The sequence below is a fragment of the Neolamprologus multifasciatus genome, chromosome 20, assembly GCF_963576455.1.
Source record: "Neolamprologus multifasciatus chromosome 20, fNeoMul1.2, whole genome shotgun sequence".
NCBI lineage: Eukaryota > Metazoa > Chordata > Actinopteri > Cichliformes > Cichlidae > Neolamprologus > Neolamprologus multifasciatus.
The window spans coordinates 9220090-9244258 of record NC_140458.1 but is presented as its reverse complement, the minus strand read 5'-3'; the positions used below and the strand labels follow the sequence as shown (position 1 = coordinate 9244258).

The window sequence follows — 24169 nt, the reverse complement described above, 5'->3', positions numbered from 1 at the left end:
ACCTTTGTTTCACTACCTGCCTGTCTGCCTTCTTTGACTCCTGCACTGGTACAAAATTGTGGTTTCAGACATAGAAATAGACTTGATTAACCCCACACTGGGGGAATTCACATGTTACATGAAAATGTGAATTGGAGATATATTAGAAAAATAAAAATAGAAGAATAAATAAATAAGAAAAAATATTGTACAAAATAAACAAGTAAAAAAAAAATATACAAGAGTAATTTGTACTATTTATAAGTGGTTAGTAAATACAGTAAAATACACTGGGAGATTTTTTCATTTGCACACAAAGAGCAGTGGGAGTGATTATACATACACATATATTTTAGCAGGTATCTATTGTACGTGTGTTTTGCCCAGCCTGACTGCTGTCGGGATGAGTGCTCCGTCCTACAACATGGCTGGAACAGCTAAACAAGCTGCTCAGGGGATATGAGGTATTGTCCATAATGGACGTTAGCTTGGATAGCATCCTCCACTCACCCACCTCCTCTATAAAGTCGAGTGGACTGGCCAGGACAGAGCTGGCCCTCTTCACCTGTCTATTTAGTTGGCTCCGGCCCCTTTCCATGTTGCCATCTTCCCCAGCAGACTACTGCAGAGACCATAACTGTGTCATAAAAGGTCCTCAGTAAAGACCTGCACACCCCAAAGTACTCCGCCTGCCGGGCAGATGGAGCCGACTTTGCTCCTTCTTGTGTAGAGCATGAGTGTTTTCTGACCAGTCCAGTTTACTGTTAAGGTGAACACCCAGGAGTTGGTTTTCTCTGGAACACAACTACCATCTCCTTCATCTTACTAGTGTTGACATGCAGGTGGTTGAATTCACACCAGATGACAAAGTCAGTGATGACCTTCACCACCCAGGACAGTAGGCAAACTGTAGAGGGTCAAGTATTGTGCTCACCAGGTGGGTGAGGAAGATCCTTTCCAGGGTCTACATCAGGCAGGAAGTTAACAACACAGGTCTGAAAATGATTAGGCTTCCTGGGGTACACGGTTTTTGGCACTGGACCCACACCAGAAAGTCTTCCAAAGGAGAGGGACCTTTTCCAGACTAAGGCTCAGATGAAACATGCGTGAATCTGTACATGTATTCGTCATTCACCCTTACAAAAAGACTGAGCAAAGACGCCTGTACAGGAATCACTTTAATTCTTCATATCATAGATTCAAGGAGCAATTTAGGTCCATATTGGCATGGTAGTATCCCACAGTTGCTGCAGATTTACTGGCTGCACATCCACGATATCCCACTCCACCACATCCCACAGTTGCTCTACTGGACTGAGATCTGGTGACTGTTGAGGCCAAAAACCAGTTTGAGATGATGGGAGCTTTGTAACATGGTGTTATCAAGCTGGAAGTAGCCATCAGAAGATGAGTACACTGTAGTTGTAAAGGGATGGAAATAGTCAGCAGTCAGCTGAAACTGTTTCTCCTCATCAAGGCATTTTGCCCCAGAGAACTGCCATTCACTGGATATTTTCTGTTTTTCAGACCACTCTCTGTAAACCCAGAAAGACATATGGGAAAATCCCAGCTGCTCAGCAGCTTTTGAGCAGACTGGTATGTCTGCCATCAACAACCATGCCACGTTCAAAGTCACAAAACTCCCCTTTCTCCCCCATTCTGATGCTCAGTTTGAAATTCAGCAGGTCATCTTGATTATGTCTACATGACTAAATGCACTGAATTGTTGCTGCAGTCTAATTGGCTGATTAGACATTTGCATCAATGAGCAGTTGAACAGGTGTATACAAGAAAGCAGCCAGTGAATGCATACCATGTCCCAAAAAGATGATTCTGTTAATCTGGATGTAAAGTTTTCAGTGGGTGAAACATTTTGTCATTCATCCAGTTGACTTCTTCAGTCTTCAGTTTCCGCAACCTTATAAAGAGTACATTTGCACAATGACTGAAACTAGCATCACTGGCAAACAATGGACTATGAGGTCAGTTTCTGGATCGTTTATATGGAGATTGTCATGACCATTGACCAATGATCAGAAGATAGGTAATAATAATAATGGATTGCATTTATATAGCGCTTTTCCAGACTCTCAAAGCGCTTTACAATTCCACTGTCCGTTCACTCTCACATTCACACACTGGTGGAGGCAGCTACAGTTGTAGCCACAGCTGCTCTGGGGCAGACTGACAGAAGCGAGGCTGCCACATCGCGCCATCGGCCCCTCTGGCCATCACCAGTAGGCGGTAGGTGAAATGGTGAAATGTCTTGCCCAAGGACACAACGACCGAGACTGTCCGAGCCGGGGCTCGAACCGGCAACCTTCCGATTGCAAGACGAACTGCCAACTCTTGAGCCACGATCGCCCTCAGTGTACCTACAGGTCAGGCTAGTTGGCAAGGGGGGAAAAAAACATCGAAATGTGTAACACAAAAGGATAATACAGAAAAACTCCTCTGCACAGAAGCACATAAATGTCCACAGCACAACATTATGGAGCATGTGACAAGCAACTGGGGTGGGTAGGGGGTGAGGAGTAATCTCAAACAAACACAGCAGCCATCCTGCCCTGCAGCTATTTTTCCAGCGCTGGGCCCAGACCCGCCGTGTTCTCCAGGAGGGAACAAGCATACACTATATTACTCTCTTTGTGCTGGGGGACCGGGCTCTTGGAGTGGACCAACTTTTGGCCCAGTGTTTTTTGGGGTCTGAAAGCCACAGAGATGCAGTGTTTAGAGAAAATGAGTGTCAACTGTCCCGATGCTCCTGACACATAAAGCATCACTAAGGGCTTTTGCTTAGGCAGCAGTTGATCTTCTCTCTTAGATCACTTGGGGCTTTGACAAATGTCCACCTGGGATAACCACACTTACAGAGGGCCTTCTTGATATGATGTTCTTCTGCTTCTCTGGCCATTTTTTCTGTGGGGATGGTGTTCGCTGTGTGTTGAAGTGTCCTAATCACACCCAGTTTTTGCTCCAGTGGATAATGACGGTCAAACGTTAAATACTGATCCACGTGCGTTGGTTTACTGTACACATCAACTTTTAAATGTCCCCCATTGCTGATGGAAATCTCAGGATAAGAAGGCTAACCTTAAAAGGCTAAAAAAATGACAAAACCTAGGGTAACAATAACAACACACCGCTGCTTTCTGAGCTGAATCTGGTTGGACTTTGCTTTAGATTTCAACCAAATTTTTAAGTTCATTCAAAAGTGAAAAGTAGAAATTTAATCTTTTCAGGAATAATAATCTAACCAGCAATCCTCTGACATATAAACACCAATTTATGCTATTTATATATGTATATCTGTATCTATATGTAAATTGTGTTCATCGAGGGGTTATTTCTCATTGTCTGATGTATGTTGGGTTGTCTGATCAGAATCCAGAGATGCTGTAAAGAAAGCTTTTCATCTCTCTGCATAATGAAACACCATCTTGCAGTCTGTGAATGCACAGGAAGTTAGCTGAAGTGTTTACCTTTGAACTTTCCACTCTCGAGCAGCGCTCCCGATTCGTCCAAAGAGAAAAACTCCTCAATAGAGACAAAGTTGTAGTCTACCCCTGAGATTTCCCCCTCTCTGGGCTGTCTGGTTGTACCTAGGAGAGAAGAAAAAAACCCAAATTATTATGTCATACATCAACATCACAGGGCTCAATACACCATCAGTTCTGACATGGATGATGTATCAGTTAATCAAGACCCTTTCCTCTCGTCAGGGGTCATCAATCTGAGTTCAGTGTTGAAAAAAAATTGCAAATCAGCAGGGTATAAATAGCTTAGGATTACATAAGTACATAAGTTTGACAAAATAGATGAAATATGAAACAAGCCTATCGCTCTATACAAGATTAATTTTACTGGTTAATTCAGAGCAGTGTCAAAAATAGTCTAAAAAGTAGAAATGGAGAGAAACTACAACATGCATTGATCATTACAACCAGATTGCAAATCAATGCAAATTTGCATTGATGCAGCTCTGCAGCAAAATGTAACACCGCTTCTAATTCACCACTAAGTTTTGTGAAATTTGGCAGGGTGGATTTCTCTTGTTAGGAAACAAATACACAAACAACTCTAAGCCCCAACCTGTGCGTTGGCTCTCTCCTTGGCAGAGAAATAACCAAGTCGGCTATTCTTTTCTTTTTTTCTTTAATAAAAGGATTTCCATGTTGTTGTAAAAGCAGCCCAAGGTGAACAGAGCATCCACAAACCAAACTTTACCCTTCGGCATGAAAAGCACAATGATGACAAAAGGCATTTACCAAGGCCTCTTTATTATAAACAGATCAATAAGAACCGAATTAAACATTAATGAGGCACTGAGAAAGTCTTAAAGCCGCTCTATCACCATTGTGAAGATGGAGCACTCAGATGATCAATGGTCTGTCATCATAATTGATTCACATTGACCTTGGCCTGGAAGAGAACGGTGAGTCCAAGTAAAAGCATCCTGTGTCGTTGTGGGATCACTGAGGTAACGCTGTGTGCGTGCTGTATTTTAACCCCAATGCCAAATCTCCAACCAATTAAACACAAGTACAGACATGTGGTGTGAAAAATATCACACCACACACCACAAAATTATCTTTCGCAAATCCAGTGGCGTAATTTTAATTTGCAAATTGAACACTGTGGCACCCACACTGACCTTGAAACAATTAATTCACTTCCCAAGACAAAAAAAAAAAAAAAAAAAAAACCAAACAAAAAAATCCCCAACCAAAGCCAAACTAAGGACAAATCTCTGTCCTTCTCCTAGAGGACCATATATGATGTCTGTTGATCCAGCAGGAGGGAGTCATACCCAGCTACCCTATAAAACCCATGATTAATGCACTGCTGTCCTGGGAGCAGCTCTCGCAGCCACAATGACACATACAGGACTTTATGCACACAAGTGCACACAAAGCCCCGCAATGAGCCCTCACACACTCTGCAGCCAATTCATCCATGTAGTCACAGAGGCACCACACATTAGAGAGCATGAGGAATCTCCATCAGCCTGACCTGCTCTTTCTGAAGCGTAAAATGTATCTAAAAGTAACCTAAGATGCTGCTCATTATTTACTGTCATATAACTACTGTTACACTGGCAGGCTCTCATACCAAACATGGAAAATGTTAAAAAAAATATGAGTTCCAAGTATGTATAAGAAATCCTGGGTTTCAGACCACTCTAAGCACTTGGCTTTAGACATATTCAAGGTTAATAATTTTAATTTGGTCATCTGACATTAAAACATCAGCCCCACCCATCCATCTTCTGTTTCCAGGGGCAACCAATCAGAAGAAAGCCTGCCTCAGAGGGAGGGGGGCTTAAAGGCAGGGGAGCTAATCAAGACAAGGGATAAAATGAGAGGCTGAACCAAAGCACAGTATCACATGAAAACTGATTTTTTTTTAAAACTGTGCATGCAAAGCTGCTGCAATATAGTACAAAAACAATAATATGCAGAACAGGTCAACTGTAGCATAAAGGCTACTGACAAACAGTCAACAGTCAGACAGTCATTGTAGCTCGTACTGAAAACATCACCTACCTCACTGCCATAGTTATTATTAAACTCAGCATAAGTCATAAGTCAACTTGAGAGTCAGCTTGGTAAGGATGTGAGCTCAGGTTAAGCCTGAGAGAGACAAAAAACAAATCAGGAGGTTGCCCACAAAAAAAACTTTTAAACAGGATTTATTTTTAAACTGCCCCACAGACGTGATAAATCTGTGTTACTGATCTTCTCTTCTGAAGCCACAATCACAAAGGACCAGAATTACCCAGAGTCAAAAGTCAAATTTCAGCCACAAATTACCTACTATACTTTGTCAGCCACTGAGGTTCCAAGATAATATTAGTCCAGTGTGAATCAGCATCACTGTGATTTGGTTTGTTTTTTTACATTCCCTACACCTTTTCTTTTTCATCTTTCCTAGAAGCTGGTTTACAAGCAGACTAGCTAGAACAGCTTGTTTCTAACTGAGGATGAGCAAAGGCAAGTATAAGATAAATATAAGGATTATTTCAAACTGTGAGCCATGCAAAGCTACTGTCATGTAGTGCAAAAAATACAACATGGAGTTGGAAATTGGCACAATAGGTCCCCTTTAATGAACAGTATATGCTCAAATCACTTATGCGCTTCTATATCGGTTTGGTTTCATGCCTGTTGGGCTAACCTCTTTTTTGTGTTTTACTTCCATATGTTGAGTTTTCCAGTATGTGGCTTACTGTCTCCAGTGATGTCTGACGCTCCAGTCCCAGCTTATTAGGAAACTGTCAACCATGTTTAAAGTGGATGAGAAGGGCTGATGTGATGCATTATCTGTATCAGATCAGGGTGGGTCTTGCACCTCTGGTTTCCAAAAATGGCAACAGAAAAAAAAAACCTATTCTTAGATGCTTTTCTTAAAAAAAAAAAAAAAATTAGCAGTTTCTTTTACTAATTAAAGATTTGATTGCAAATCTCCTGATGGCATCTGACATGTCTATGATTCTTCCCCTCCCCTCAGGACACACAGCATCACTCCAGCTGATATGGTGAGAGTCACAGATTCATTATCTATGCACCCTCCTCGGAGACATATATGACATGTCAGCGGGGAGACAGGATGGATTATTGACATCTTCTTTCCCGCCTGTCCCCGTATAAGCGGCGCTCTGATCCTCGGGGGACGGGGCGAGGGGGGGATTGAAGAGGTAATTACACAGAACTCTGTATCAACACCCAGAGAGAGCTGTCTGTCAAGATCACTGCACACAAATAGCCAACAATAAATCCTGCAGTTGAAAAGGGCACAGAGAGTCTGGGTGACATGCTGGAGCAAGCATATTAGAATAACTAAATGATGATGTTTCTTATCTCCGACTCACTCAGAAGACAATTATAAAAGTCTTTTATGGAGGAGAAAGAGAAACAGCCAGCCTTGATACCGTGACATTGGTTCTGAATCATCCAAGGGCACATGTGCAAATGCGATTATAGAAATATGGATGGGAAAGTTGAGGAGGGTCATGTAAATTCTGCAAAGCATGAATACAGAACAAAATAACGGGAATGAAAAGACAAAAAAGAACAATCTGTATAAAAGAACAGAACACAGGGTGCAGGATTGTTTATTGAGCATGTACCTGTTCTCCAAAGCTACACAGCGATCATCCTCTCTGCACACACAGGGCTATTAGACCGCAGCCGTCCCCTCCTCCACTTTGGCACTGATAGACATTTGCTTTTAATTTAATTCCACCTTAGAATTATTGATACAGTAGCCTGCATTTACTTAGTTCTGCAATTCATTTCCATTTTTATGCACTGTCCTCTTGACTGAGCCTTTGTAATGTTATTTCTTACATCAGTGCCAGCTTGAATATCAGAGAACATTGTCTCATCAAAAGGGTTTAAGGACTGAAATAGCTCATTGGTACTGAGCACAGTTTCCAGGGAAGAACTATCTACACATAAAAAAGCGAATCAAAACTGAGGTAGTCTCGTACCATCTTTGCTTCCCTACGGCAAACACGTTTTTAAAACCTGAACTGAGGCTAATTACTCATTGTATCAGGTAATTCAAGGAGGTGTTGGAGGGAGCAGTAGGAGCACGCACATGATCCTGAAGGGGGCCACAATGAGCCACTGATGAAAACTCTTCAGCTTTAAGTTCCTGTTAAACACAGCTGCCTACTTGTACAAAAACAACAAAAAGGAAGAAAATTCAGCTTCTACGTATCTACAAGTGATCAAATTTGAAATGTGATCGGTTCGGAGATGCTTGTGCTGCTATAAGCATGAGATGAACAGCATCTTTGTGGTGTCATCTTCAGCAGGTCAGGGGATTGCACTTGCAGGGGCTGAGTCTGCTTTATTGTCACTCTTACTAAAATAAAGCACCCAGGGATGGGAGGTAGTTTGCCAAGTTTGGATCCTCTGGACTGTTTCAAGTGATAAATCAATATCTAATCAATATGGATGTATAGGTAAACATATATAAATCCTGTTTTCTCAAACTAACGTGTGAAATCATTTAACAACCATTTATTGTGTATACAAAGACCCCCTCCTTATTGATACCGTTCTCATTACAAAACAGCTGAAAGACTTAATGTTAATTTGGGCGATTCAGTCCCTGAGCAGCTGCTTGTGTAGATGCATGGCTAAGTAATGAGGGAGTGTGGCTAAAATTGCAATTACACTGTAATGACAATAAGCATGCGGTATACTGAGAGATGCAGTTTAAACTCTTTTACGCACTTCTCAACCACTCCTTGTTCTGTCAGCGAGTGCGTCATGTGGTGCGGGGGCAGATTGTCCCACATGACCTACTTCATGGACTAAAGGAGAGATTAGCAACAAAACTCCACACTGCCACGACAAGGTTAACAATACTGACACATGAGGTGGGTTGTATATTTAACACTACCACCTTAAAAAAATAAGGAAAAAAAAGCCCCCCAGCAACAACAACAAAATATATTATTAAAGAAAGCCAGGAAAATACAACAAAACACAAAGCTTCTCTGATAAAACTCTACTCAGCTGTTATATCCTCTGGCTGTTTCCAGTGACGTCATATTACAGAGGATTAAGATAGCAACAGATGCACTACAACTAGCTGCCTTTGGCTGCCATTGTGCTTGATTTTAGTCATAGGCATCAAAATGAAACGGCGTTTGCAGACCACAGGCTTGATTTTCAGGACATGATGCAAACACCAGGACAAAAGAAAAAACTTGTTAAGCATGAATAGAATTAGATATCCCACCAAACAAACGGTCAAACAGCTTACGGATGTGGATTGTAAACATGTGACTACCACTCAGGAAAAGGCTCAGTGTTGTGACAATACAAATGGTTGCTGTTACAGTTCAGTCAGCTTTACCAAAAGCTGATTTAAAATATATGTATTTCTCATATGCCAACGTTTAATATTTCATAAAAAAAATATAACTCCATACAAATATACACTGACACAAGAAAGTGATCAAAACAATTCTGCCGGCTCAAATGCAAATCAACACCTTTCATGTTTACATGGCAGGAACAATGAGACTGGCGTAAAAACAAAATATTAGCAACTAATAAAAGAGACATGCCCTTATAAATCAGTATTTTCATTTAATTCAGTACAATTTCATTGAAATGAACTGAATACAGTTCAGTGAAATAAAACTGAATTACACCTGGAGACAATACATTTGCTATTAGGGCATGCCACGTGGTAGCATCAGGACACAGGTGATGAAACTGCAGTAGACAAGATAAGATATACAAAGGCAAGATACATACAGGAATACTGGATATAAAGATAAGAAGTGAAACCCAGGAGAGGACTTACAAGGTACAGCACGGAGGTAGAGGTTCTCTCTGATGACCTGCTGAAGTTGGCTGTCCACTGATCCGGGTGTGAAGCACTTACTCAGATACAACCTGAGGTCCTTACACAATGTGGGGCCTGAGGGAAGGGCACATAAAACAAGTTTGGCATAGAGATGAGGAAGGAGAGAGAAAAAGAAATAAATCAGCTCAGTAAGCATAAACAGTAGGATGATGCATACTTAAATTTATCTAAAGCGCTAACTTTTACTCCTGACAAGCTGGATTTAACACCAGTACTTTACAGCCTGCTGATGTCTCTATATCACTTCATAGTAGCTCCTGAAAATTAAACGTGCCTGTCCAAGTTCCTCGTGCGTATACCTACAACAGCCTACTGAGGTTAATTGTTCCAGACACAACGGTAGAGGCTGTCACCAGGGGAGGCAGAGCCGATCAACACAGCGGGGCTTTGTTTCCTCTCTGATCTCTTAATATCGTCTCGCGTGCTTTACGGCCTTTGATGCCAGGCCGCGTGCTGTTATGGATGGACTGAGCGTGTCTAGAGTTTGTCAGTCTGACAGACGACCATTCTGTCAGTGCTTCCCCTGAAGGCTGTCGCCGAGCCATCCACACTCCTGTCACCCCCTATCCATACTGGCTGTTACAGTGGTTCTGCCCAGGAGCAGGCAGAATTTACAGAGGGCTATTTTAAAAAAAAAAAGGATCAGTGATATAACTTTATTAGTGGAGGCAGCATGTACATATGACTGGTCACATATGGCTGCTGCCTGTAAAGGGAAATGAATCTAGCCTCCCGCCCTTTGGGGGAAATGGCGGCTTTGTTCATGATGTTACGAAACAGCTGCTATTTTCTAGTCTGCTGAAGAGCAAAATTCAAATCTGAACTGAATGAACTGACAATGTTTAAGCATATGTCTGAAGCCAGGAATAACAGCAATGCAAAGAAGATTTTCTGGAGCTTTGCTGTCATCAAAACCAGAGAATGAAATTTTAAAGTTGGGTATTTTTGATTTGTGTGGCATCACTGCTCTTCGTTTTCTCTCTGCAGCATTAATGCTTGCTTCCTCTCGGGACTGTAGCCTGATGTCAGTATTCTGAGGCAGGAGCAGAGGGAGTTGTAGTAGTAGGAGCAGCAGAGGAGGTGTGGTACAGAAACCCAAAGCATCAGATCATCCATCACTGTCCACACCACATGCAGTCAAGCTGCACAGAGAGGACCAGGCAGACTTCAGAAATGATAATGGATCTACCGGTAGCAGAACGACCAGGAGCAAAGGTCCCCATTTACGCCCCTGTGGCCAAATCGGCCATCAATCTAGCGAGCAAGGCCATCGGGAGGTGCAGTCAGGTGACACTTTGGTGACATATCGTTCTGTCCGCAGCCGACAAAGACATCCGTTCCCCCAGCCCTCTATTCTAAACATCAAGGCCTAACTACGAGTGACAGGCAATTCGATTCCCACACTCTTGTCATGTGTCATCAAATATTTTGAACTCCTACCCACATGTTAACCAGTCCTCTCGACATAATTGACAAGCACAAATCAGCAGAGCAGAACACTACAGACCGGCGATTTGGAGTGTGAGAGCTCAGGGGAGGGAGGGTGTTATTGTGCAGGAATATCATGGATGACAGCTTGGAAGCAAGTGTAGCAGATTGTTTGGGTGTAGACAGATGAAACAAGTGCAATGGCGTGCAAGATAAACAGTGATAAGTCACTGTAAACTGTCTACAGTAAGAGTGTGGGACTCTCAGATTAAGAATTAAGATATATGGAGGGCCTTACCAGAAACAAAGCAGACCTGTGTTCACACATTTCATCGCCTTTGTGCCCATAATTTGCTCATCTATTTAAATGAGTTGCAGACTAATGTGTTGGCTGTTTTGGGTGCTGAGTCATACCTGGTGACACAGTTTTGATGCGGATAGGATGGGGGCAAGAGTTGAGGATACCACGGACATCTCCTAATGTCATCCCTAAAACTGGTGTTCCTCCAATCTCTAGGATGATGTCACCCACAGTGAGGCCACCACCCGGGGCTGACGTGACAAAGGGAAACTCTCCATAATCTGCTCCTCCACCGATGGCGATCCCCACCTCTCCCGACGAACCTTGCAGAGGTACAAAGCTGTCTAGCACCTTTGAACGCCAGTGCAGCTTCTTCACCGCCGACTTAGACATGGCAAATGAACTGTTGAGAAAAGGAAACGGGTGTTTAGAGAGCGAGCAGAAGGCGTCGGACAATAAAAAAAAGGAGGGGAAAAAGTGTCGGTTACATAACAAGGAAGAAAAAGAACCTGTGACTTCATGTTATTTAACCTTTGTCAGTTTGCAGATGCCTACTGCCTGTGGAGTTGCTGCGTTTCACATCAGAGAGTCATGAATAATTCTAGAGTCACAGGTTAGGATGGCAGCTTGAAAGTCAAGAACAAGACAACATGGAAAATGTGTCTATGTTTTATGCAAACACACAACAACACAACAGCCAAAAGACTGAGAGAAACTTTCCCTCATGCTCACTGTGCACTTGGCTGACGTTTTATTTATGTGTAAACAGGCAGCACGGCCATGAGTGCACAGCCACAGTCACATGGGAAAAATCGAGTGTGAGTTTGATGGAGGTATGAGAATCCATTTTCACATACTTGTCTTCATCCATACGTTTTCTAGATCATCAATAACCACGCCATTTATTTCCCCATGGATAGATTCGCCTACGCTCTGCTAGGGTGATGTTTTGTCCACTAATTGCAGCTGGTTACGGTAAAGAAGAGAAGTAATAAGGCAAAGCTGTACTGAAATACAGTTTTGGGTTGTTGTTTTTTTGTTAAAACACATTTCCTGGAGAGCAGCTGTGTGTTGGGGTGGGGTGGGAGGGTGCAGGAGGATGTAGCTGGCACGGTGAAGATTTGTTTGAGTCGTCCCGGATGTGACAGCTGCACTGCCAGAGAACCGACAATGTTCCTCTGACATTATCAGAGCAGCATTGTCACCTTAACACACGGTAAGACGGAGCCACACAAGACACTATATCACAATCAAAAAGACAAACACAATGTGTGGAATAAAAGCTTTAGAAGTCAGGCAGGCAGATTTAATTTTCTTTGGGCAGCGTTTGGCAGGCTTTTGCCCTCAGTTTCCAGTCTTTATGCTAAGTTAAGCTACCTACCCCCCGGCTCAGGCTTCATAATTACCATAGCAACATGATGGTGATATCAATCTTCTCATCAAACACAATTAAGCATATTTCTTACTTACTTTGGAACACCTCCACTAAGTCAATTTTGCTTAAATACAATATCCCAAATGGATACTACTGATTTCCACTTCCAGTGTGGCCAGGAAATAAGCCATTACACTTCACTTCACCAAGATGCAATCCTCTTAAAAGGCTGCGGTGACCCCTGGCTAGGGAGACCCAGAGCTAGTAGGGAGGCCCTAGGGTCCTCTGACCCAACAGACCTAATAAGTCTGCTTCAAAGAGTGAGAGAAGGACAGGATATTTCTAATCCTTTCCAGCTGACTGGCAAATCGACTTGCAGATCTGACAGAGATCCTCTTCCATCCTCTGCTGCTGCTCAGTTAAAGAAGGGAGGTCCCTGGTGTGGGTTTTTTTTAAATTTTTTTATATAAGATTGAATTATAAAAAACAGAACCATGAAACCCAGAAATACAGATGGGTTGTTTGTGTTTTTGCAGTGCACTCAGTGAGTAACAGGAGAGGAGAGAAAAAGGGAAAAGCAGAGGTCAGATGGAGATCGAGAGGCGCCACCCTGCCTGAGGGCTGGCGTAGGACTCACTTATTTGACCTTGCAGGCCTTCAGCTCAGGCGAAACTAGAGAAATAGTTGAACCCCAAAACACACATTTCTTTCTAGAACAACAGCCTGTCACTGTTGTTCAAGCACACTTGAATTAAACACAATCAAACAAGTAGCGTTGTTTACGCCGGCATATTTCAGCCTGAGATTATGCTTATCGCTTCAGTCTTGCCAAACAGTGCCCCCAGTCCCTCTCTCTACCCCACTGTGAAACCTTCTGCAGCTACACTGTCGACCTGCTTCTCCGAAGTCAGCCAGCCATCCGCCCACACAGAAAACACAGCAATACAGCGTGCATTAAGGGTGGCGTGAGGCCAGAATACAAACAAAAGCAACTTTTTCCATTTAATCATATTGTACACAACATCTGCATCGTCCCTGAATAATAAGTCTATAAGCTGTTGGTCTTTTCATGATTTATCTAAAGATTTCTGGGAACGTCTCAACAGTAAAGATTAAAAAGCTTAAAATAAAACCACTCATAGGTATAAAGCAGTATTCTGTTGGAACTACACAGTTGTGTTGTGTTTCTGCCTAACGTCTGTTGCCTGAGATGTAGTTGTTGTCTTGACCTCCTGCGTCTGATGGGGGTTTAATGAGCCACAGCCTGTCAGGTTGTTGAAGCCTGACTCGTCCCACTGCAGACACACACTCTGACACTCTCTCTCTCTCTCCCTGCTGTTGGTGTTGACACTACAAACTGGCCCTGCACGCTCATCTTACCATGTTCATTAAAAACACATTGTCATCAAGGCTGGGGAGGAGCAAGGGCTACTGACTCTACGCAGTGATCTTATCATGTTAGATTTAATAGATTACTAAGAAATCATTTGTTTGCATTTAATATAATTTTGAATATGATGATCTTACCTGTATCGGACCATATCTGTATAAATCAGTTACTCCACATAGCTGAAAATTAAGCTAATACAGGAGTGGCATGAAATGCAATTCCTTGAATGGCAAGTTTTTAAAAACTGAAAGAGGAAGAAAGAACCAATCTACATGGACTTCCATGTTAAAATAAACTACAGAGCAGAAATTTCATTTAGTCTCCATAGCTAATTTCCACCTTTATGTCAACTGTAATGACTGATTTCTTTCCCCTTTTTTAATTACTGACCTGTTTAAACTATGTTAAGTGATAAGGTTTAAAGCCAGAGCTGGATGTTAACTAGGATAGCAGTGCAATAATGGTCTCCCAAAGACTGTTTATGAAAGATCAATATAGCTGCTGGGCCTAAATGTGAAGCCTGTGGAAGTCTTTTAAACCTGGATTATCTCTGATGACCACTAGTTGCACAAAGAAGTCTGCATGCATAGACTCCTATGGAAAAATAGCCCTCAGCTCAGTAAGCACTTTCCTAATGAGTTTGGCATAGTGCACTATGATGCTCATTTTGATGGATTTCATCGGCAAATGGCTACTATATGAGCATGCGGTGGCAAAATGGGACTTTACAAACCAATAGATGTTATCAATGCAACTTCGTCCATGTTTTAAATAGTCTGCAGTGCCACCTCAGCAACATCCAGGAAGCTGTTTCTTCAGTTTTAGTGTGTTAAATTCTAGCAGTTTACATGTATGTTGTTTAGCATTAATTAACAGATAGCAGTTGCCAAGCATTGACCAGTAACTTATCATTCCACTTTCTGATTCACATATATTTATTTTTGGTTCCAAAAATCCAAGATGGCAATGACCATAATGCTACAAAATAGGCTTCAAAAGGAGAACACAACCCAAAAGGTGATATTGCCTTTAGCCTATTGTATGAAAACATGAAGGAATTTTTTGAAATACTAATTAGATTTTGTGTCGTATGAAATTTCCTTTGATCAAAATCGCAATACGTGACTGCTTGAACTAATTATGAGATGAAAATGATGAGCTCTTAATCATCCTCTCATGCTGATTCAAAGCAAACCTAAAAATATGCAGCTAGAAGCAATGTGACTGCGTTTTAAGCTAAAGTCAGCCACATGTTCCCAATAAGCATGGCAACATGCTGAGAGATAACAGCTGTAGTTTCTACCTTGTTCTTGATCTTATCAACGATCTTATCAAATAAAGAGCAGTAAAAGGGATCCCAGCAGTTTTGCAAGGATTTGGGCCCAAACCATTAACACAGGACTAATTGAAATATTAAATTATTAAATATTAGTTTTAAGATGTCAACAAATAAAAAATTAATCACTAAAGTCTAAGGAGCTTGGAAAGAGAGTGACTGGACTTCATTAAGTTGCTTGAATGAAACTTAAAGGAGTCCAGCCGTTTTCTTTCCAAGCTCCTTAGACTACCACGAGCTGGATGACTGAGAACCTGCACAGGCATGTCAGACGTGTATTACTAAAGTTGTAAGACTAATGAAGCTGATCCTGTGGAAACATAAATCTGTGTACTTAATGCCAAATCAATCAAGAGGTACACTATAAGGAAACAGGAACCAAGTTACCTTCACGTTACACCTACTGGAGCTGCTTGAAGATGGAAACCTATGTTATGAAGCACCCATTGCGCAGTTTTTGTGCGCAATGGGTAATTGCCTGTACTTCTTCTGTTAATGTCAGAAGAAGTTTGGAATTCTATGATGTCAAAGGTCTGCTACTTCAAGACTCACGCTTCGACTTTGCAATAACACCACTTAGTAACTCATTGACTATCTACGAGGAAAGAAATTTCACAAATTGGTTGCAGCGGCGACATTCTTTAAAATAATCAGTGACAAAATTTTGGCAGACTGCATGGCTAGGTGTTTGATTTTGATTTATACTTGATTTTATACATTTTATTTTTATACAATGGAACTAAAAACACCTGAATTAAAAGATAAAGAGGTGTGGTCCAATGCTTTTGTCAATATAGTATCTTTCCACTATGAAACACATCAAATAGTGACATGGAAGACAGTAGGATTCATCCACTGGGGGCTGTAATTGCCTGTACATAATTTAATAGCAATTCATTACACAGTTATGAGCTTAATATGGACCAAAGTAATTGCCCCACTAGCACTGCTATAAGTAAAGCCATTCTGAGAGCATGAATTACATAGACTGAACAATATGCAGGGTCACGGATATCTAAGCCTATAAAAAGAATGCTCTATAGAGATTCCTGACCTTTAGGTCAGAAAAGAGCTGACCAATACATATCCTGTTTCACTGACTTCCTCTGCACCAGTGAGGATCTCTATAGTTTGCAACCTCTGCCTTTCAGTGTAATTTCAACCTCCACAGTGATCTGTCAGGGGCAAAACACACAATTCCTTGATTTAGTCTATTCTTAGTGCCCATTTTTTTCCTCATCATATCTGTTTATTCAGAAACTACAGTGCATGTGCTAGAGGCTACGAGTCAGTGTATAACACAAACAGCTGTGCCTCACAGATTTCTGTATGAAAATGTCTTTTTGCCCTGAACTACATGAGCACTCATTATCCACAGAACATTTGTCGTTCTTAGCTAATTAACCACAATAGTTATTTTTCCAATAAAAGAAAGCAAAAGTGCACTTTAAGCCTCAACAGAATATAATAACACCTTCTGAAACAGCAGTGCAAAAAGCTGCATTTATAGGTAACAAAGTCCTTTACAGTGATTTGTCTAAAAGGCCATTTTCCCCCTGGCAGTTCATAGTCATGATCAGAATATTTTTATTACACGACAAATTAACTTAGCGGTTATTTCAGGTTGGATCTCGAGGGTGTTAATTTATTAAAGTTACAGAGATGAGTTTTGCCATGGAGCTCAATAATTCAAAGTCAACTTGAAGCAACGAAGCAAGGACAAGAGGGAATAGCACTTGACATTGGGCCGGACGATGTCTTGAAAGACCTTCAAGAAGAACCCCCCCCCCCAACAGGTGTAAGCAAAACACATCAGTTAAGACGGGTGAATAATTGAATTGCTCGGTAAAAATTGTCTCTGGTGAGGCCAGCAAAACAAGAACATCTTGTCGTGACAGATTTATCCAGCAGGGCGAAGCCAGGGTGCACAGACTTCCATTCATAACAGCACTTAAAACCGTTTTATTGACCACACAGCTGTTAGCAATGAATTTAACCTTCGTTTTGGCACCTCAACACCTATTCTCAAAATCTGCCTGTATCGATAATAGAGGTCCAGCTTTATGGGGAAAGCAGCGACTGTCAGCTCTCGTGATTCTCCACATGTTCCTGATGTCTATCTAGATGCCGGCCCTCATCCCCATCAAAGCCGTCTCTCAGCTTGTAGATCACTCTCTGACATAATCAGCTTTGACAAAAGCAGAGTTTGTTCAACTTCTTCCAAAGATGAGAAACTTTTAACACAATCAGCGTTTTGCCTCTGAGTTGTTGCTCTAATCAAATGCTGCTCTCCCCAGTTTAATCATCTCATTTTAAATCCTCACGTCATTAATTGTTGTCCTGCTGCTTCACGAAGCAGCAGAACTAGTATGTGCTCATAAAAGCTTCTTGGTTGCTTTGACTTGCTGGAGTCACGCTTGCTCTGCTGTCCACATTTTGTTGCAGCTCTAAATGGAGCCTCCGGTAATGAAATTAGCCTGGGCAATTAGCTCAGCTACAATGCTCGTTGAATTTATGTAAGCTTATTTTGTATTTCATGCATGCTCGCTGAAATGCAAGGCGACGAACAGTTGTCTTTCCTAAATGTAAATTCCAGTGGATATTGATGAACTGACTTTGTGTTTTGTCAGCTAGAATGTGACCAGCATGCCTAAGCGCTCCATTTGTTGGTCTCTCTGCAAATGCTGGCAATGAATAAACAGAACAAAACAACAAAACAATAAGAGAGGGTTTGTTTGTTTTTATACAACGCTGCATAAGCCAGTCAGCATGACTGTGCATTACATAATGATTACTGACCAACAACACTATTGCTCCACATCAAACCTTTGAAACGGCTATAATAAATGTCCACTGACATTCATGACACTGCGTGACACTGAAGCAGAAACAGTGTTTTTACTATTGCTGATTAGATAATCCAGAGAAGGTACAGTAAACAGATGAAAAATGAACAAAGTCAAATAATTTTCGATCCTTGTTTCATAAGTGTTAGGATTTCCTGCTAATTTATTTCTCATGACTTTAAATTGAATTAAGTGTTACATTAATTATTTTCATAATCATTTAATCTCCTGCTTATTTTTCCAAATATTGCATCAACTTCTAAATCTGTAAAATGTAAAAACAACAACAAAGGCCCAGCATGATGTCTTTAAAAGGCCTAAACCAAAAGACATTTCAGTCAGACGGCAGCTCTAGTTAGTGTTCAACATCAAAGCTCCAAGCTCAGCACTTCATAATACACTCACTGCCACTTTATTAGGTATACTTGTAGTATCAAATGAATGAATTAGCTAATCACAAGGCACCAACTGAGTGCACTTAGGCAGACCTAATAATGTTATGAAGTTCAAACTGAGCATCAGAGTGAGGAAGATTTAAAGGACTTAAAAGTGGTGTTGTCGTTGCCAGAGGGGCTGTTCTAAGTATTTCAGCAATTGCTGATCTACTGGGATTTTTTCCACACATCAATTTCTGGGATTTTTAAAAAAGAGGAAATATCCAGTAAGCAGCAGTTCTCTGAGTGAAAATGCCTTGTTTATGTCAGAGGTTAGAGGACAATGGCCAGACTGCCTCAAGCTGATAGGCAACAGTAACCACTCAGTAAAACCAAGGTATGCAGAAGACATCGCTGAACACACGTCAAACTGTGAAGCAGATGGGCTAAAGGGGCACTAGACCACATCAGGTGCAACTCCTGCGAGCTACGAGGTGGAAACTAAGACTACAGTTCATATGGGCTCACAGAAAATTGTACAAAAAAAGATTGGGCAAATGTTGCCAGATCTGATGAGCCTCACTTTATGCTGTGACATTCAGATGATGGGGTAAAGATTTGTTATAAATAGCATAAAAGCATCCTGATTTCTATCCGTTTTTCAGGATTTTGGTTGTAGAATATTGTAGGAGAATATTTTTTGACACACTCTGGGCCCTTAGTACCAGTTGAGCAACATTTAAATGCCACAGCCCACCTGAGTACTAATACTGGACATGTTCATCCCTTTATGGAGAAAGTGCCTTCTGACAGCAGTGTCCAGTAGGATAACAAGTCACGTGTCACAAATCTCAGATGATCTAAAACTGATTTCTTGAACATGACAATGAATCTCCTTTACTCAAATGGCATCCACAGTCACCAGAACTCAATCAAACAGACCACCTTTGGGATGTGGTGAAACTGGAGATTACAGTATAATCATGGATGTGCAGCTGGCAACTGTGTGATGCTATCATGTCAATAAGGGCCAAAATCTCTGAGGAACGTTTCCAGCATTCCTCATCCTGGAGACTACAGGTTAGAGAGTTAATTAGCAGGTTAAAAGGAAACGGTTATCAGAATGCAAAGAACACAGCCATGATTGTCCATGTGTTTTAGACTTATTTTACTTAATATCTAAAGTATTTTAACTAAACGAGTGATTGAGACACATTGACTGATTCGTTCTGACGAGATAAAAGAAGGTTACACTAAATGACAGACTTAAAAATATACACATTCTACTCAGAAGAAGAACAAAATTAACTCACCTAAGCTGCCGTCACATATGGGAGTGAAAAGAGTGAGTGCAGACCTTATATAATGTGAGCAGGTGAATTCCGTTGAGCAACAAAGGAACACGGGAGCCAATCGGTAGTGAGGAAACCAGGACAGGAAGTGAGGTAAGGGAGGTGAGGTGTGGATGAGTGAGGAAAAGAACAAATGAAGTAAGACTCTTTGCTACAGGTGGATTCTGGAGTCAAAACAGTAGCACTGACATGTTAAAGGAAGACGTGTAACATTTGTAGCTTGGCATTACTACTGTACACAAAAGGGTGACAAATAAAACCCAACATAATGTGTGAGGTATGAGGTATTTGGCCTTCAAGCAGCACCAGAACAGGTTCAGAACTCCCTCGACTGATTCTTCAGGAGATGTAAATGAAAGCCTTTGTGAATCATTCTTCCAAAAAATATTTCCTCATTGGTGTTTTGATGGTGGTGGCGGAGGGACACGTCAGTTCAAAATTTTCCACAGGTGTTCACTCGGGTTAAGATCTGGTGACAGCGAAGGCCATAGCATTGATTGATCCCCATCATTTTCATAATCATTAAGTCCCTCAGTGACCCCTTGTGCCTTTTTATGGATATATATTGATTTGTCCTGGCCCTCCCACTAGAGGTACGTGTGAACCCAAACCATCCAATTATTATTATACATCCCATTGCATAACAGAGCCACTGTGGGTCAGGAGTTCAAGGTTTTCCTTGACTGAGTGACCCTACTCTGCATAGTTTCTGATTACCTTTCTCCTGATTGACTTATTGATTACTCACCTAATCATTTACGTTCTAAATGAAAAGAGTTTGGTCTGTTGAGCCCACCAAAAAAGCTATTTGATGTTTTTTATGTTCAGCTCACGACACCTGTGGTGAAGTTTTTCACCATTTGTCTGTTGTTTAATTGACATTTTGATTGGAGTTTAATTTTTGTTGTAAAATAATTCATTCATTCCATCCATAGGGGCAGCAGTTTTAGCAGAGATCCCTAGATCTCCCTCTCCCTGGCCATCTCCTCTAGCTCTTGTAGGGGGACGCAAGGCATTCCCAAACCAACCAGGAGGTGTAATCTGTCCAGCATGTCCTGAGTCTGCCCTGTCACCTTGTTCCTTTAATGCCTTACCTAGGGATGTCAAGGAGGCATCTTAGCCAGATGGCTGGACCACCTGAACTAGCTCCTTTTGATGTGGTAGAAGTGCAGCTCATAATCAATAAATTGATTATCATTATTAATTTTTAGCTCAGTCTTTATGAACTAACTCACATTGTTTAAAGCATCATTCCAGGGTTACACCTAACTATTAATGATTGGTTTGTTTGGACTTATCAATATGTCTTTTTGTCCTAAACTAGCCTCATTGTGACAAAGTCCATAATAACTTCCTAAATCACACAAGATAAAGAGTTTGAACAAAACCAGAGAATATTTTAGTCTTTAAAATAACAACTGATGAATTTTCAGCAAATCCATTTATTTCTAACATTTCTGGCATTCATTCTGAAAAGAGCCCAGAATGCATCTTGAAACATTTATCTTGGAAGTTCAGAGAGAAAAGGGTATTTAGTGAAAAATTAGGTACCAGTGAAGAAAACAAAACCTTCAGCTGAACCCATCCCACACACTGAGCACTATAAGCTCATCTGTTCCCTCTAACCTGTGGTGAGGCACACTGCTCTTAATCTTGCAGCATCCTCCCAGGAGGTGTTGGAGGTCAGCCAAGTAAAGCATCTTAAATAACCAGTGACCTTAAATTCATGTGACTGGTGGAGTGGCAGACAGATGGAAATTGCACAGGAAAATCTTCCCAGCTCCGACTTTGTCGCCTTATCGCTTACCCATGCCCTGACCTCTCGCTCCGAACATTTACACCAAACTGCACAAGCAACACCGGGTGTACTAAACCTCCCTGATGCTCACTCTCTCTCAAATCTAGGGCATGGGAGTGCTCAACATAAAACAAACAGCAGTGGCAGATTTATAAATATAAGATTAAATGCTCGTGGGTTCAAAATGCCATGCACAGTGGCATACACATGCACTAAAGCATTTTCCACTCTTACACACTCAATATAAACTCAACACAATGAATAGCTGATAAGAATAGAAGGAATGAAAAAAAAAAATTCTCTGCACGGCATCAACAAATCCAAAAATGAGTTCATGTTTTTATTGAACTATTACTAAGCTGCTTGGGTGTTGACGACAAAAGGGGATTTAGTGTGAGATCCAAAAATTGTTGAGCTTTGGAGCAACACCCAGATAAACACACAAACACAAACACACACACCTGAAAGGATAACACAAGCTCAGTGATGCTCGCCTTGGGCGAACTGTATATTTAGAGTCACGGGATCAAGGTCAAGGCAGGAGGCACGTTAGAGGGTCACTTTATGTTGTGCAGACTCTCTGCTCCTCTGAGGACCAGCGCTGTGACAACAGGTCCCCTTTTACGCAAAAGTGGTGCACCCCTCGCCGCGATCCCAGATTAGCTCTCATCAGGAAGACGGAGCAGTTTAATTAAACACAGCAGATCAGCTCCTCAACAGTGATGATGGATAAGAGAGACCAAAAGGGAAAAGCAGAAAGAAATTAGGAAAATTCAAAGCGGATGAAAAAAAATAAAAAAGGGGGAATCAGTGGAAGCCTGGAAGGAAACAGAATCCAAACAGAGAAGGGTGCGGTAACCTTATGAAAGAATGGCTGAAATCATAATAACAAAATGAATAATTCATAAGGAAATGGGAGGGAAGGTTCAGTTCACTATAATGAGCATTTTTGTGAGGTCGCAGTTTGGTAACCTAAGCAGGCCCTCAAGTATATGTGTCTGTGTGTGCCTTCAGTTGTGTGTGTGGAAGAGAGATACTGCTGATTCAGTAGGGATGGGTGAAGGTGACCCTCGCTTGCTCCTGCTGCCAGTCTCACCACCTGATATTGATCCCAGTTGTCCAACTCAGATCTGACTCAAGGATACAAGGATTCATTGCCTTCTTGACATTTCAAATATGGAACTGTGTAAATTGTAACTCCACACACTAGCATTGATTAGTTATTGATTTTCTACCTAAGTCAGAATAAACCACTTAAAGGCAGCTTGGCCGATCCAAACTGAATTTCAGTGTGTGTGCAGGTATGGCCACGAGAGGTAGTTCCAGCACGGGCATGCTTTTGTTGTTGTTGAAATTTCATATCAGACTGCACACAAACTGCTGAGAACTAAGAATAGAGCAAGCTACAACTGTAGAATTCAAAAGCAGTGGCTGGGAGCAAAGGTTTGGACCACAGATGGGAGAATGTGCCTGCGTAGCCCTGCCCTGTCAAGGGTAAACTGCCTTGAAACACACACACACACATATACTTTGTTTTTACCACACCTTAAAACAACAGCATGAATATTCATGATGCCGAAGGACACAGGAGGTACATAATTAGACAATCACCAACTCCCAGATGACATGCATTACTACGACAGAGGAGAAATGCACCTCACTTCATCCTCCCCTCTTGTTAGCGGTGAAAGGGGAGTTGACATGCATTTCCACTTACTGGTGGTTAAAACTTGAGCTGGATAACTGGAAACAAAAGGGGGACAAATGCAGAATAAAAGGCTCTCCTTATTTATAGTGCAAAACAGGTGCTGGATGCATAGGTTAAGCTAAGGCAAAACAAACAATGTGAGTACCAGAGCAGAAGGAGCACTCAGTGTGTGGACTACCTAACACACCATGTATGTTTCTCTACTAACAAATTAAAGATTTATATTAACAGCATAACCTTGACTGCTTTCTAAACCCAGGGCAATGCACGCTATTAACTCAGGGTTACACATCCATCAATTTAATACAAGATGCCTTTATGGAACCAGGACACACCCTAAACGAACTACAACAAAAACACTCGCACACGCAAGCATGTACAGAGAGCTGCCAGGCACTTGTTCACATGCATGCACACACCTGGCTGTGAACTATAGAGTGCATTTTGCAAGTCAGTCTATTTCTGAGGGCAAAATGGGTGCAGGTGCATCAAGCATTTCATTAAGACCATTTCTGGAGCAGGGGGTTGAAAAGTGGAGAGAAAAAACACACACGGGCGAATGGATTTATGAAACGGGGCTCAACAAACTTTCGAAAGCCATTCAAGGGTTCATGTGCACACATATACACAGATACACACACAACCAAGCATGAGCACATGATTAACAGCTGCTACATCTGTTAAAACTGACATTGTTATCCAAAAGATCTGCCACCCTAATCACAAACCCACATTCTTCACACTCTCTCTCACACACACGCAGGCTGACTAGTTTACATGCATACACACACTCTCTCTCTCTCCTCTCAGTCCACCCTCTACCTCCCCCCTCATCTCACCTCACACACACTTGGCTTACACACAACAAATTCTCAGATTTCCCATATTT

General features: G+C 41.6%; 1 protein-coding gene across 6 annotated transcripts in view; it reads right to left on the bottom strand.

Moving 5' to 3' along the window:
* magixb (MAGI family member, X-linked b) overlaps positions 1–24169 on the bottom strand; it is a 51134-nt gene that overhangs the window by 25851 nt on the left and 1114 nt on the right. For 5 of the 6 annotated variants that reach the window (XM_085147210.1, XM_085147212.1, XM_085147214.1 and 2 more), the window contains exons 2-4: positions 11215–11504; positions 9310–9426; positions 3462–3581 (exon numbers count right to left, since the gene is read on the bottom strand). In XM_085147210.1, the coding sequence (XP_085003336.1) occupies positions 3462–3581; positions 9310–9426; positions 11215–11494 (517 nt within the window). In that variant the 5' untranslated portion in view covers positions 11495–11504. Of the gene's footprint in view, positions 1–3461; positions 3582–9309; positions 9427–11214; positions 11505–19735; position 24169 lie in introns of those variants that run through there. The other variant, XM_085147211.1, reaches the window with a different exon arrangement.